Source organism: Ascaphus truei, chromosome 9 (assembly GCF_040206685.1).
Source record: "Ascaphus truei isolate aAscTru1 chromosome 9, aAscTru1.hap1, whole genome shotgun sequence".
Lineage (NCBI taxonomy): Eukaryota > Metazoa > Chordata > Amphibia > Anura > Ascaphidae > Ascaphus > Ascaphus truei.
The window spans coordinates 50,491,605-50,504,328 of record NC_134491.1 but is presented as its reverse complement, the minus strand read 5'-3'; the positions used below and the strand labels follow the sequence as shown (position 1 = coordinate 50,504,328).

The 12,724-nt window shown below is 42.4% G+C and overlaps 1 protein-coding gene across 1 annotated transcript in view; it reads left to right on the top strand.

The window, feature by feature from the left end:
- Positions 1-399: 399 nt before the first annotated feature.
- The window catches only part of SLC35F4 (solute carrier family 35 member F4), a 78,042-nt gene continuing 65,717 nt past the window's right edge, over positions 400-12,724 (top strand). Inside the window, exon 1 of the mRNA XM_075614774.1 lies at positions 400-928. Coding sequence (XP_075470889.1) covers positions 826-928 — 103 coding nt within the window. The 5' untranslated portion in view covers positions 400-825. The remainder of the gene's footprint in view (positions 929-12,724) is intronic.

Here is a 12,724-nt window from a genome sequence, read left to right as displayed (position 1 = left end):
CTGCCAGATTCATTATTTCCTGGTACTTTGTCAGCCTTCTTGTTTCATAGTTGTCAGGCTGCCTGCTGGTGTTTACAAGCTCAATATGCTAGATATTTTCACTGTACACTTTGCCACAGTACACACAAAAGCAATTAATGGAAGCAGTATTAAAAAAAAAAAAAGTCTGTTACAGTATAATTTGTGGCAGCAGGATGTTCTACTGTAGTGATCTCGATTCATCTATCTAAAATCCACATTATATTCATATAACCTTCTCAATGAATTGTATATTCAATTATCTCTCAATCCTCCCATTCAGTATTGTTGAACTTCTAAGGTATGCCTTTTCTCTTGTACTGCTTATAAATCTGATGAGGTGTGCAGTATAGAGCGCCCTCTGTGTGCTCTGTCCACACTCTGCAATGAGAAGTTGTGTGCTGTGGTGACTGGCATTGGGCTGATCAATGACACAGAGGCCGGCTTGTGTGGAGTGTGCGGGGATGGGAAGCCGTCCTACACAGCAACAGCGGTGCAGCAACAGCAGCAAGGACAATATTAAGACCAGCAGGAATAGCTCAGTATTACAACAAAGCTGGAACAGCCAGAGTCGGTTACACTGGAGCACGGGCAGAACCGCAGCAGTAGAAGAGCCCAGTGCAGCAGAATCAGTAGCAGTCAGGACAGTGGTGTGAATCAGGACCTTGGACAGCAGCAGACTCAGGAGACAGAGAAGGCTCCTGGGGTGTTCAGCACCTGGGACAGTGGCAGCATACAAAGGATAGCAGCAGAGACTGGAGCTGAAGAAAGTCTGATAGGAGGACGCAGCTACTATAACTTCCCTATATGGATGTCAAAGCAGCTCCCAACGGCGTGGCCACCATCGAAGACAGAATCCTAAGGATCACTGGCTACTATGGCTATTACCCGGGCTACTCCAGCCAGAAACGTAAGACATGCAGTTATTTTACTGTGGTTGTAGACACATGCTGTATTAGTGTAGTTATTAAGGAGTTTGGTGGATAATCTGTAACTGGTTACATGTGCAAATATATTAGGAAAATAGCATACTGCTGAAATACCAATCATTTGCTGTGATAATGACTACATACTGTACATGTTTCATAGGTCTCTATAAGGAAAATCTTGTGCTGCATTGCCATTACAGGTGTGTGTGTGTGTGTGTATGTATGTATGTATATATATATATATATATATATATATATATATATATATATATATATATATATATATATATATATATATATATATATATATATATATATATATATATATATATATATATATATATATAATCATACATACATTCACAATTAGCTATAGCAGTGTCATATATGAATATAGCATGTATTGCTTCAGAATGCAATTGCAGTTTATTTATGTTTTTTACTAGTAAACCATTACAAATCTTTGGTAGAATTTTTTGTTGTGATAAAATGATCAACCCTAAAATGTGCCTGCAGTGTGTGTGGTGATTTTTGTGTACATAGTAGTAACATTATTGCAGTAGCACTGGCATTAATCGAGTCTTGTGTAATGAACGCTATGGCGAAGTGGCTGCTGCATTTCTCCTGGGGGAGGTCAGAGGCTCTGATCATGCTCATTTATCTAACAGCGCCTTGCACTGTGCTTTTCTACACTACATACTACATACATTCAGTTATATACGTATAGGTGTCTATAAGATATGCTTATCTAGAAGCATTACCATAGTCATATCAAAGTGAGTAGGAAAACTTGTACTGAGATTCTAAGGTTATTGTTGGTTTATGCTTAATATTAATTAATTGTTATATGTTTCCATAAGAAACTGTCTCATAATATCATCATATTCATCCCACCATTATATTATACTTTTTAATATCAAATGATATATTATGTCAGTTGGTTGCTATGCACCAATAGTCTGATACTTACATATTTGTAGACAATCCAACATGTCTAGGAGTTTGTTTTGCATATAAGAGGCAGTTACTTATTACAAGTTACCCCATTTAAAATAAACATTTTATTTTTTAATATTGCTTTATTGCTCATTGCTTTTAATATAGTATGAATGGACACACCAAACCAAATTGAGGAAGCCACTGTTTGTAGCAGAATAATTACACTGCTATGTTACTACAGTATATGTAGTTTAGAGGTAACTAAATACATACATATAGGTCACAACACTAAATACAATTTGCTAAAGTTTATAGGCTGCAAACATGGGGCAGGTACAGTGCAAAGGAATTGTACCAGATTGTTCAAAGGAAAAAAATCAATTTGCTTTCAATAGTATTATATTTCTTTTGCAACCCATGGACTTTAGCAAATAGACTCCTACATATTTATAATATTGAGTCAGAATGTTTTAATCATATTGAGGTTAGAAATGCTTTGGATGTGTTATTTAGAGTTGATGCAGGAGCAGCTGGCATAGCTTTCAAATACTGAGTTATAAATGCTTAATTAATATTGAAAAAGGACTCGGGCATCAACATATATTATGGGTAAGGCAGACATTATAAGGATGTTAGTTAGTCTAGGCATTGACAGGCAAATGTATTTATAGGACTATTCCAAATAGCAGTGACTTTTTTTTTATTTATTAATGTAGATGAAAATCGTATGTCTAATTGAGTAAATTGTTTTGTTTTATTTGAAATTGCTATAATGAAGGCTTTGGATAATTGTTAATCTCTGTAATTAAACATTTGACTCAGTTGTTAATTTCTCTTTTGCTTATCCAGATTAATTTATGTAGAATGGTGAGCACCTCTTATACTGTAGGTCAAATGAGAAAAATCGAGACACTTACTGGGATAAATTAAAGCATTTGAAAAAGTTATACATTAGTCACCATTGGTACATCCATTAATACAAAATAAAGCAGTGATTTAAGAATTATGCTTGAAAAGTAAATACTGTAACATAGAGTAATACTTGGTATAGCTATTTACCTGTGACCCACAAGGCTTTATATAACTATAAAATAGAAGGCTTGTATCTTGAGCTGTCACGTCTCACCTCTTGTTGTGTCTTTCTGCCCGATCCATAGTGGCACCTTGTACATAAAGCATATTAAACTCTCTGGAAAGTAGGGATCCTGAACACCCTCTCCATTACTACCCACACTGAGAACCCATAACTGTAGTAAAGGGACCCCATTTTACTAGGTGTTAATATGGCTTAGGGGTCACCAAAAAGAATGAACATTGGGATCTACAGATACTTAACAATATATTTAATTCTAATTTTTTTTGTATAGGAGAAGGCGGGATGGATGTGGAATTAAAGTGAATATTCACTCAGTACTCTGTATTCTTATTCAGTGTAGTATGTTTATTGTAGCTGCGTATATGACTTTTTATCCCCATCTAAACAACTAATGTGATGTTAAGCAACAAATTAACTACCTATTCCAATTTGCTTAACGCTATTACTTGAAGAATGACAATATGGTACAGTACATGTGATGTTGAAAATGTCACTTGGAGGTCTCAGAGTTCATATTACACTTCATTTGGATTTAAACCACATTGCTTCACCTAATATTATTTAAGAAAGTTACATATTCTCCTGTTTTCATATATTACTTTCCACTTTCAATTCTGTCAATGTCTGGCTTTTTATCTGCTCCTGGCATACAGTTAGCTTGCGTTCATGAATATGCATAAAGTATTAGCTAGTTAAAGATGCATGCAGTCGGATTTACTTGTGCTTCCAGAATACTGTCATTTATTGACCCTCGGAAGATGTCTTCTGGAACAGTACAAACCTGTCAGTTCCTTGATGCTGATATATAGAACATCAAGTAAAGAGAAAGGAGAGACAGTGTTTGCAGGCATAGGGATTGGTAATGAAAGCCAAAGTTCTGGGTTTATACATGACATCACAAATCCAAGATGGCTACCTTCAGCCTGGAAAATAAGATTCAGATTCCTCAATAGTTTTAAGTTTATATTTCAATTTGTAGAGATGCAATATGAAAATTATTTTAATCCAATGTTTAAAAAAATAAAAATTAGTGGCTATTCATCTGGTGAACTGGGTAAATGAAACACTTGTTCAGCCTCATTTTCCTGGCTGCCGGATATATAAGGGACTGGTTTTGCATAATTTAACTTGCAGCAGAATAAATAAAAGACTGGTTCAGCCTTACCCTAACCATAACATGCCAGCCTAACCGTAATATGTCAGCCTAACCCTGACCCTAACTGTAATATGCCAGCCTAACCATAATATGCCAGCCTAACCCTTACCTTAACAGTAATATGCCAGTCCCCTTACCCTAACCATAATATGCCAGCCTAACCCTTACCCTAACCGTAATATGCCAGCCTAACCCTTACCTAACATTAATATGCCAGCCTTACCCTAACCTTAATATGGCAGCCTAACCCTTACCTAACAGTAATATGCTAACCTAACCCTAATATGCCAGCCTAACCCTTACCTTAATAGTAATATGCCAGCCTTACCCTAACCTTAATATGCCAGCCTAAACCTTACACTAACCATAATATGCTACCCTTACCCTAACAGTAATATGCCAAACTAACCCTACTATGCCAGCCTAACCCTTACCTTAATAGTAATATGCCAGCCTAACCCTTACCCTAACCATAATATGCCAGCCTAACCCTTACCTAACAGTAATATGCCAGGCTAACCCTTACCCTAACCATAATATGCCAGCCTAACCCTTATCTAACAGTAATATGATAGACTAACCCTTACCCTAAACCTAATATACCAGCCTAACCCTAATATGCCAGCCTAACCCTTACCCTAACCGTAATATGGCAACCTAACCCTTACCGTAATTTGCCAGCCTAACCCTAACACTAATATGCCAGCCTTACCCTATCAGTAATATGCCAGCCTAACTCTAACACTAATATGCCAGCCTAACCATTACCCTAACACTAATATGCCAGCCTTACCCAAACAGTAATATACCAGCCTAACCCTTACCCTATCAGTAATATGACAACCTAACCCTACTATGCCAGCCTAACCCTTACCCTAACAATAATATACCAGCCTAACCCTTACCCTAACAGTAATATGCCAGCCTAACCCTTACCCAAACAGTAATAAGACAATCTAACCCTAATATGCCATCTTAACCAGCACTATCTGAGTCCTAATAAACTGCTAGAAAGTCATTTTTGGCTGAATAAGGGAAAGGAAGTAGGTGATAGAACCGTCTGCCGGGTAAATACTGTAGACACTTCTTTTTATAAAAAGGTGTAGTCAGACTTCAACTGCCTTTATTATATAGAATATAATGCAGAGAAAATAAAAAAGACTTCACTGGAAGTGAAAAACCCATAGACCCTGCACCAACCTACAAATGTGTAAAGTGTATTTACTGTTTTTAATACTATCTACCAACAGAGGCATTAAACACAAAATGTGGGTCGTGTGTGTGTGCTGCAGTCAGCTTTTGTGGGGGCTGATGTTTGGCTACTCTTACAGCTGGGATAGAGTTACAGTTAAATGAACCATGTATTTGAAGATACCAAGTCATATATTCTTTTTTGGGGGGGTATTTTATCAAAGTGCAGACAGAGGCAGACAGCAAAAATCCAAATTTTATTATATGTTTTCCTGATTTGTGTATCTATGTAGCACACTTGTATTATGTTTGAGACATTGACCATAAAAGTTATACAAATGCAGCCTGGTTCAATTCCCTGTGTCAGCTCCTTGTGACCCTGAGCAAGTCCCTTTATCTTCCAGTGCCTCAGGCACCAAGACAATAGATTGTAAGCTCTCCAGGGGCAGGGCCTCATGCTGCAAACATATGTACGGCACTGCATACACTTAGTGCTGTACAATAGAAAAACAATTGTAATTTGTATAATCTTACATTGGAGTGCAGGCAACAGAAGACACATTCTGCAAGAGCCTAGGTTTATAGTATTATTTTAATGTTTTTAATAAGAGTACATCGCAATAAAAATGTCATGTTAAGATTAAGCCAACAAATATATAGTGAAAACATGAAACAGTGTAAGAAAACCTTATGTAAAACTATTAAGTCAGGCCTAATAAACTATAACTCAAGAACAGTCAGATGTATATTCTAATGTTTCTGAATATTTTCATATAGGAGAAATTACATCATTTTGTTGTGGACTTCTCATTTCTGAGATGCTAAATATTTCTATTGCCAGTGTATACGCTCACATAAATATTGTTACATGGTTCATACAATACCTTTTCAAGCTTTAAGCAGTGCTAATGTTTTTTCTTATTTTTCTTATCTTAACTAGTGCTTGGCTGCATATATGCCTTTGTTACCATTATGTAAGATTGTAATTGATTTTTTTGTCTTGTTCAGTAATTGCTTCAGTAGATTCTCATTTGTAAATTATATATGAAACCAGTCAAGGGAATCCATTAAATTACTAATACAGTCAAGTGTTATTTGGTTAGCTCCTTTCAAGTTAATTTTGAGGAGCCAATAAAGTGTGAGATTAGAACAAAGGGAGCAGCGTTTTCAGCAAGATGCAATGACTCAAGAAAAATGAGAGGGCCAAGGCAAGAGTCGACAATAGCGGTTTTATCTGCAGAAGAATTGGGTTTTATCAGTGTGCTGCAGATATGTACCCAGATAGATTAGCTGGCAAGTATATTTACAGAGAGATATATTTAATGTAGTGTAGCAAAGTAGCACGTTCGATGCGTTAAAACAGATAACCGATTCCTTTTATTCCTTTAAGCAAATGCCTTTTGTCCAAGACTTTTCCAGTGCTGCATCCAAACTCTGGAATTCTCTCCCACGAACTCTCCCCTCTCATATATACATGTCAATGTTCCTTAAAGAAACACTTTTCTAGGGATGCTTGTCTAACATGCTTCTAATTCTTTTACTTTCATCCTAGAATGACATACTCAGAGTCCTGATGTTGTTGGCTATATAATATATATATATATATATATATATATATATATATATATATATATATATATATATATATAAAAATATATATATATATAAATATACTGTACTCATGTCATACAATGTTATTATCCCCCTTCCCAAAAAGTACTGCGCTACACAAAATGTTAGCACCATACAAATAAAAGATAATAATATTAATGATAAGAAACATTGATTTTTAACTGTTCACTGTTAGGCATGTTATATAGAGCCACGCGCGCGTGCGGAATGTCAGTTGGCTGACGTTAGTCAGCGTTTCTATAGAAGGGCTGCGCGCGCACGGCGGGGAGAGGGGAGCCGACAGACAGCGGGGAAGATGAAGAAATTCATCTTTTCGTGCCGCTACCTGCGCTCAAATGTATGTATATGTGTGAATGTATGCGTGTGTGTGTGTGTGTGTGTGTGTGTGTGTGTGTGTGTGTGTGTGTGTGTGTGTGTGTGTGTGTGTGTGTGTGTGTGTGTGTGTGTGTGTATGTGTCAAGGATTGTAAAACAAAAAAAAATATTTATTAAACTTTTTTTCTTTAAAAAAATCTATCTAGGACTTACTTTCACGCACACAACCCATGCACACACATATACTCACACATATAGACACATATACACACACATATATATATATATGTATATATATATATATACACTAACCTACAGCTCCCGGCTCTATATACATGAAAAGCATGCGGCACATGCACGCGCGTTCGCATAGGAACGCATGGCCGCATGCTGTATATAACAGCCCTGAGACTCTTAATAATTTAGATGTTAACATAGAATAAGATTAAAAAAATTATATCGTTAAAGGAAATTGTTTTCATGATCGAAAGTGAAACACTGTAAATACTATAATTAGACGGATGCTTTTTTATTGGTGATTTATTTCTAATCCCAAACTCACATTGTGATTGTTTGCTAATGTTAAAAGAAAAGACACGCACAGCCTGTATATAAAAAATGTATTGGTACAAATATAAAAATAAAATCGCTCACTTACATGTGAGTAAACACCGGCGGGTGTGATGTAGCGCGGGCACGGGATCTTTCGTGTTATGGAGATCTCGCTGGAGCTCCAAAGGATTCCGCGCGGCTGTTCTTCCGGCGCTGGCCTCCTGCACCAAATCCCATACACCAATGATGGAGGAACAGCGAGATCTCCGTAACACGAAAGATCCTGTGCCCGTGATACGTCACTCTCGCCGGTGTCTACGCGCATGTAGAGTGAGCGATATTATTTTTATATTTGTACCAATACATTTTTTTATACAGGTTGTGCGTGTCTATTTTATTTCCCCCATATATATTCAAGGTATCCCCTCCCACGAGGGGGACACTGGACATTGGACCACATTACTCTATACAGGCAATCCTCGGTTATCCGACACAATGCGTTACTCAAAATGGCGTTGGATAGTGAAACGTCTTAAAGCGAACACGATTTCACATAGAAACACTGTTTAAATAAAAGGTTCCGTTCCTGAAGACATTTTTAACACTAAAATACACCAAATATTTTACGCAGGCAATAAGATACGCAGCACACACAAATTATATTGTATATATTGTATTTTATATATAATATAACATAAGATATATTATATTATATAGTATAATAATATATATATATATAAATATATATATATATATATATATATATATATATATATATATATATATATATATATATATATACACACATGAAAAAATCACACTCAGTTGGCACACTGTAAACAAATGAAGAAATGCTGATGCTTGTCCCATATGCACATGTAAAAAGTAGATTTTACCAGATTGGAGTCCGGGAAAAACGAGACAGCACACAGTCCAGTAGGTCCAATAAAGCTGTATTCAGTGTAACATGGCACCACCTCCACAGGTGGTGCCATGTTACACTGAATACAGCTTATTGGACCTACTGGACTGTGTGCTGTCTCGTTTTTTTCGGACTCCAATCTGGTAAAATCTACTTTTTATATATACACACACAAACAACTTTGCAGAGCGTTGGGTACGCTGTTTTGGCGTTGTAAAAATGAACATAGGATGCATTGCATAGCGTTGGATAAGTCATTCGTTGTAAAATGAGGACTGCCTGTATACTGAGCTCCTCATCTAGAAGTATACCATTACCCATAGATAAGTCTAGATGAGCATGGTTCTTTTGTATGTTTGCTAATGTTCTTTGCCTTATTGTATATGAACTTTCTTTCAAACAAAGGTCTAGCAGCAAATGGATGTCTGATCATATTTTTTATTTGTCACAGATGTTTCTCAGAAAAGTATAGTTTAGTACATAGTGTCCAGCACTTTCCCTCATTGTTTGGTTAAACAGCCCTTTCATATGTGTGATTTAAAAATCTTACTATTCTGCTAAAAGTCCTTTGGGAGAATTACACTCTTGACTTCTAAATATTTACGTTTTTTTTTTAAAGCACATTTTTATGCTCATTTTATGTTTTAAAATAACTTTTAATCCTCGGGGGCCAGCCTTGAAAATGAATATCATGCAGTATAATGTAACTGTTCAATACATACTTAGAGTATAACCATCTCAATTTCTTTGACTCAAAAGAACACCCAAATACAGTAAATACAGCTGCTGACAGTTCTAGTTCCAAACACCAGAAGAGGGTATTGGTAAGAACTCAAATGTGGTTATCCCTTGGGGTGAGGTGACAGTGCAGAACGAACCACCAAGATCACATGTCAGCATGGAGAAAAGTTATCTACTGGGGGTGCTTTAAAGTCATATTTTCTCTAAGTGTGAGCATTGGGAGACAGACATGAGTGATATCATTATAAGGTAGCAGTGGGTTAATTCATTAAGGGTTATAGAATATGGTACGGTACCTAATATTTCTAGGAATACCTGGCGAGCTATTTCTCAAAGTCTGCTAACTGCAAAAGTGGGGCAAACACCTCCTCCGGAGCTATGAAGGAAAACGTTTTCAACCGAAACCAATAAACCTGGTCCAGTACTTTTGTACTGGTGTCTTCCTAGTACTGGAGAACTTTACTTTAATGTAGCCACACAATCATAATGCCAGACACTATCCCACACACAACATTTGGTGCCATTGGAATGCAGGATTTAGGGAGTACAAGCAGAATGCTTAATTTCTCTATTGGCTGCTAAGTATTTAGAATGAACTAATTAGCTTGGTCCTAATCATCACAACTTCCCCAAGTATATATTGCTCTGAAAACCTGGCCTGTTGGTAGCCTTCAACTGAACTTGACAACCCCCAGCTTAAATCTGCTACACACAAATACTCCCTCAAACAACTGCAACAAACAAAGGCCTCTTCATCGCAAAGCTCTAACTAAGCTCTTACTGCAGCAGTAACATTCTGCTTCTTGTTATTTTATTTATAACTAGCTGATATACCCGGCGTTGCCCGGGATGTAAATGCGTGAAATGATATGATGTAGTTGTTGTTCAAAAATTGTGAGGTGGGGTAGTGTGGGGGGGGGGAGAAGAGGTGGTGTGGTGTGGGGGGGGAGAGAGGTGGGGGTGGTGTGGGGGGGAGAAGAGGTGGGGTGGTGTGGGGGGGAGAAGAGGTGGGTGGTGTGGGGGGGAGAAGAGGTGGGGTGGTGTGGGGGGGAGAAGAGGTGGGGTGGTGTGGGGGGGGAGAAGAGGTGGGGTGGTGTGGGGGGGAGAAGAGGTGGGGTGGTGTGGGGGGGAGAAGAGGTGGGGTGGTGTGGGGGGAGAAGAGGTGGGGTGGTATGGGGGGGAGAAGAGGTGGGGTAGTATGGGGGGGAGAAGAGGTGGTGTGGCGGGGAGAAGAGGTGGGGTGGTGTGGGGGGGAGAAGAGGTGGGGTGGTGTGGTGTGGGAAAGAGGTGGTGTGGGAAAGAGGTGGTGTGGGAAAGAGGTGGGGTGGTGTGGGGAGGGAAAAGAGGTGGGGTGGGAAGAGGTGGGGTGGTGTGGGGAGGGAAAAGAGGTGCGGTGGTGTAGGGGGGGGGGAAGAGGTGGGGTGGTGTGGGGGGCTGAAGAGGTGGGGTGGTGTGGGGTGGGAAAGAGGTGGGGTGGAAAGAGGTGGGGTGGTGTGGGGAGGGAAAAGAGGTGGGGTGGTGTAGGGGGGGGGAGAGTTGGGTGGTGTGGGGGGGAAGAGGTGGGGTGGTGTGGGGGGAAGAGGTGGGTTGGTGTGGGGGGAAAAGAGGTGGGTTGGTGTGGGGGAAAAGAGGTGTGGGGGAAAAGAGGTGTGGGGGGGAAAGAGAAGGGGAAGAGAGGGGAGGGGGGAAGAGAGGGGAGGGGGGAGGGGGAATAGAGGGGAGGAGGGGGAAGAGAGGGGAGGGGGGGAGGAGTAAGAGAGGGGAGGGGGGGGGGAAAGAGAGGGGAGGGGGAGGAAAGAGAGGGGAGGGGGGGAAAGAGAGGGGAGGGGGGGAAAGAGAGGGAGGGGGGGGGAAGAGAGGGAGGGGGGGAAGAGAGGGAGCGGGGGGGGGAAGAGAGGGAGGGGGGGGAAGAGAGGAGGGGGGGAAGAGAGGGAGGGGGGGGGAAAGAGAGGGAGGGGGGGGAAGAGAGGGAGGGGGGGGGAAAGAGAGGGAGGGGGGGGGGAAAGAAAGGGAGGGGGGGGAAGAGAGGGGGGGGAAGAGAGGGGGGGGCAAAGAGAGGGGGGGAAAGAGAGGGATGGGGGGGAAAGAGAGGGAGGGGGGGAAAGAGAGGGAGGGGGGGAAGAGAGGGAGGGGGGAAGAGAGGGAGGGGGGGAAAGAGAGGGAGGAGGGGGGGAAAGAGAGGGAGGGGGGGGAAAGAGAGGGAGGGGGGGGAAGAGAGGGGGGGGGGAAGAGAGGGAGGGGGTGGGGGGAAGAGAGGGAGGGGGTGGGAAGAGAGGGAGGGGGGGAAGAGAGGGAGGGGGGGGGAAGAGAGGGAGGGGGGGGAAAGAGAGGGAGGAGGGGGGGAAAGAGAGGGAGGAGGGGGGGAAAGAGAGGGAGGGGGGGAAAGAGAGGGAGGGGGGAAAGAGAGGGAGGGGGGGAAGAGAGGGAGGGGGTGGGGGGAAGAGAGGGAGGGGTGGGGGAAGAGAGGGAGGGGGGGGAAAGAGATGGAGGGGGGGGAAAGAGATGGAGGGGGGGGAAAGAGATGGAGGGGGGGGGAAAGAGAGGGGGGGGAAAGAGAGGGGGGGGGGAAGAGAGGGAGGGGGGGGAAGAGAGGGGGGGAAAGAGAGGGGGGGAGAGGGAGGGGGGGGAGAGGGAGGGGGGGGGGAAGAGAGGGAGGGGGGGGGGGGAAAGAGAGGGGAGGGGGGGGAAAGAGAGGGAGGGGGGGGAAAGAGAGGGAAGGGGGGGGAAAGAGAGGGAAGGGGGGAAAGAGAGGGAAGGGGGGAAAGAGAGGGAGGGGGGGGAAAGAGAGGGAGGGGGGGAAAGAGAGGAGGGGGGGGAAAGAGAGGGGGGGGGGGGAAGAGAGGGAGGGGGGAAAGAGAGGGAGGGGGGAAAGAGAGGGAGGGGGGGTGAAGAGAGGGAGGGGGGGTGGAGAGAGGGAGGGGGGAAAGAGAGGGAGGGGGGGGAAGAGAGGGAGGGGGGGGGAAAGAGAGGGTGGGGGGGGGGAAGAGAGGGGGGTGGGGAAGAGAGGGAGGGGGGGGAAGAGAGGGAGGGGGGGAAAGAGAGGGAGGGGGGGGGAAGAGAGGGAGGGGGGGAAAGAGAGGGAAGGGGGGGAGGAGAGGGAGGGGGGGGGAAAGAGAGGGAGGGGGGGGAAAGAGAGGGAGGGGGGGGGAAGAGAGGGAGGGGGGGGGAGTGTGTGTGTCCGTGTCCTTTGGCCCGTCACTCTGCCTCAGGCCAATGAGAGGTGTGCGGGGCGGG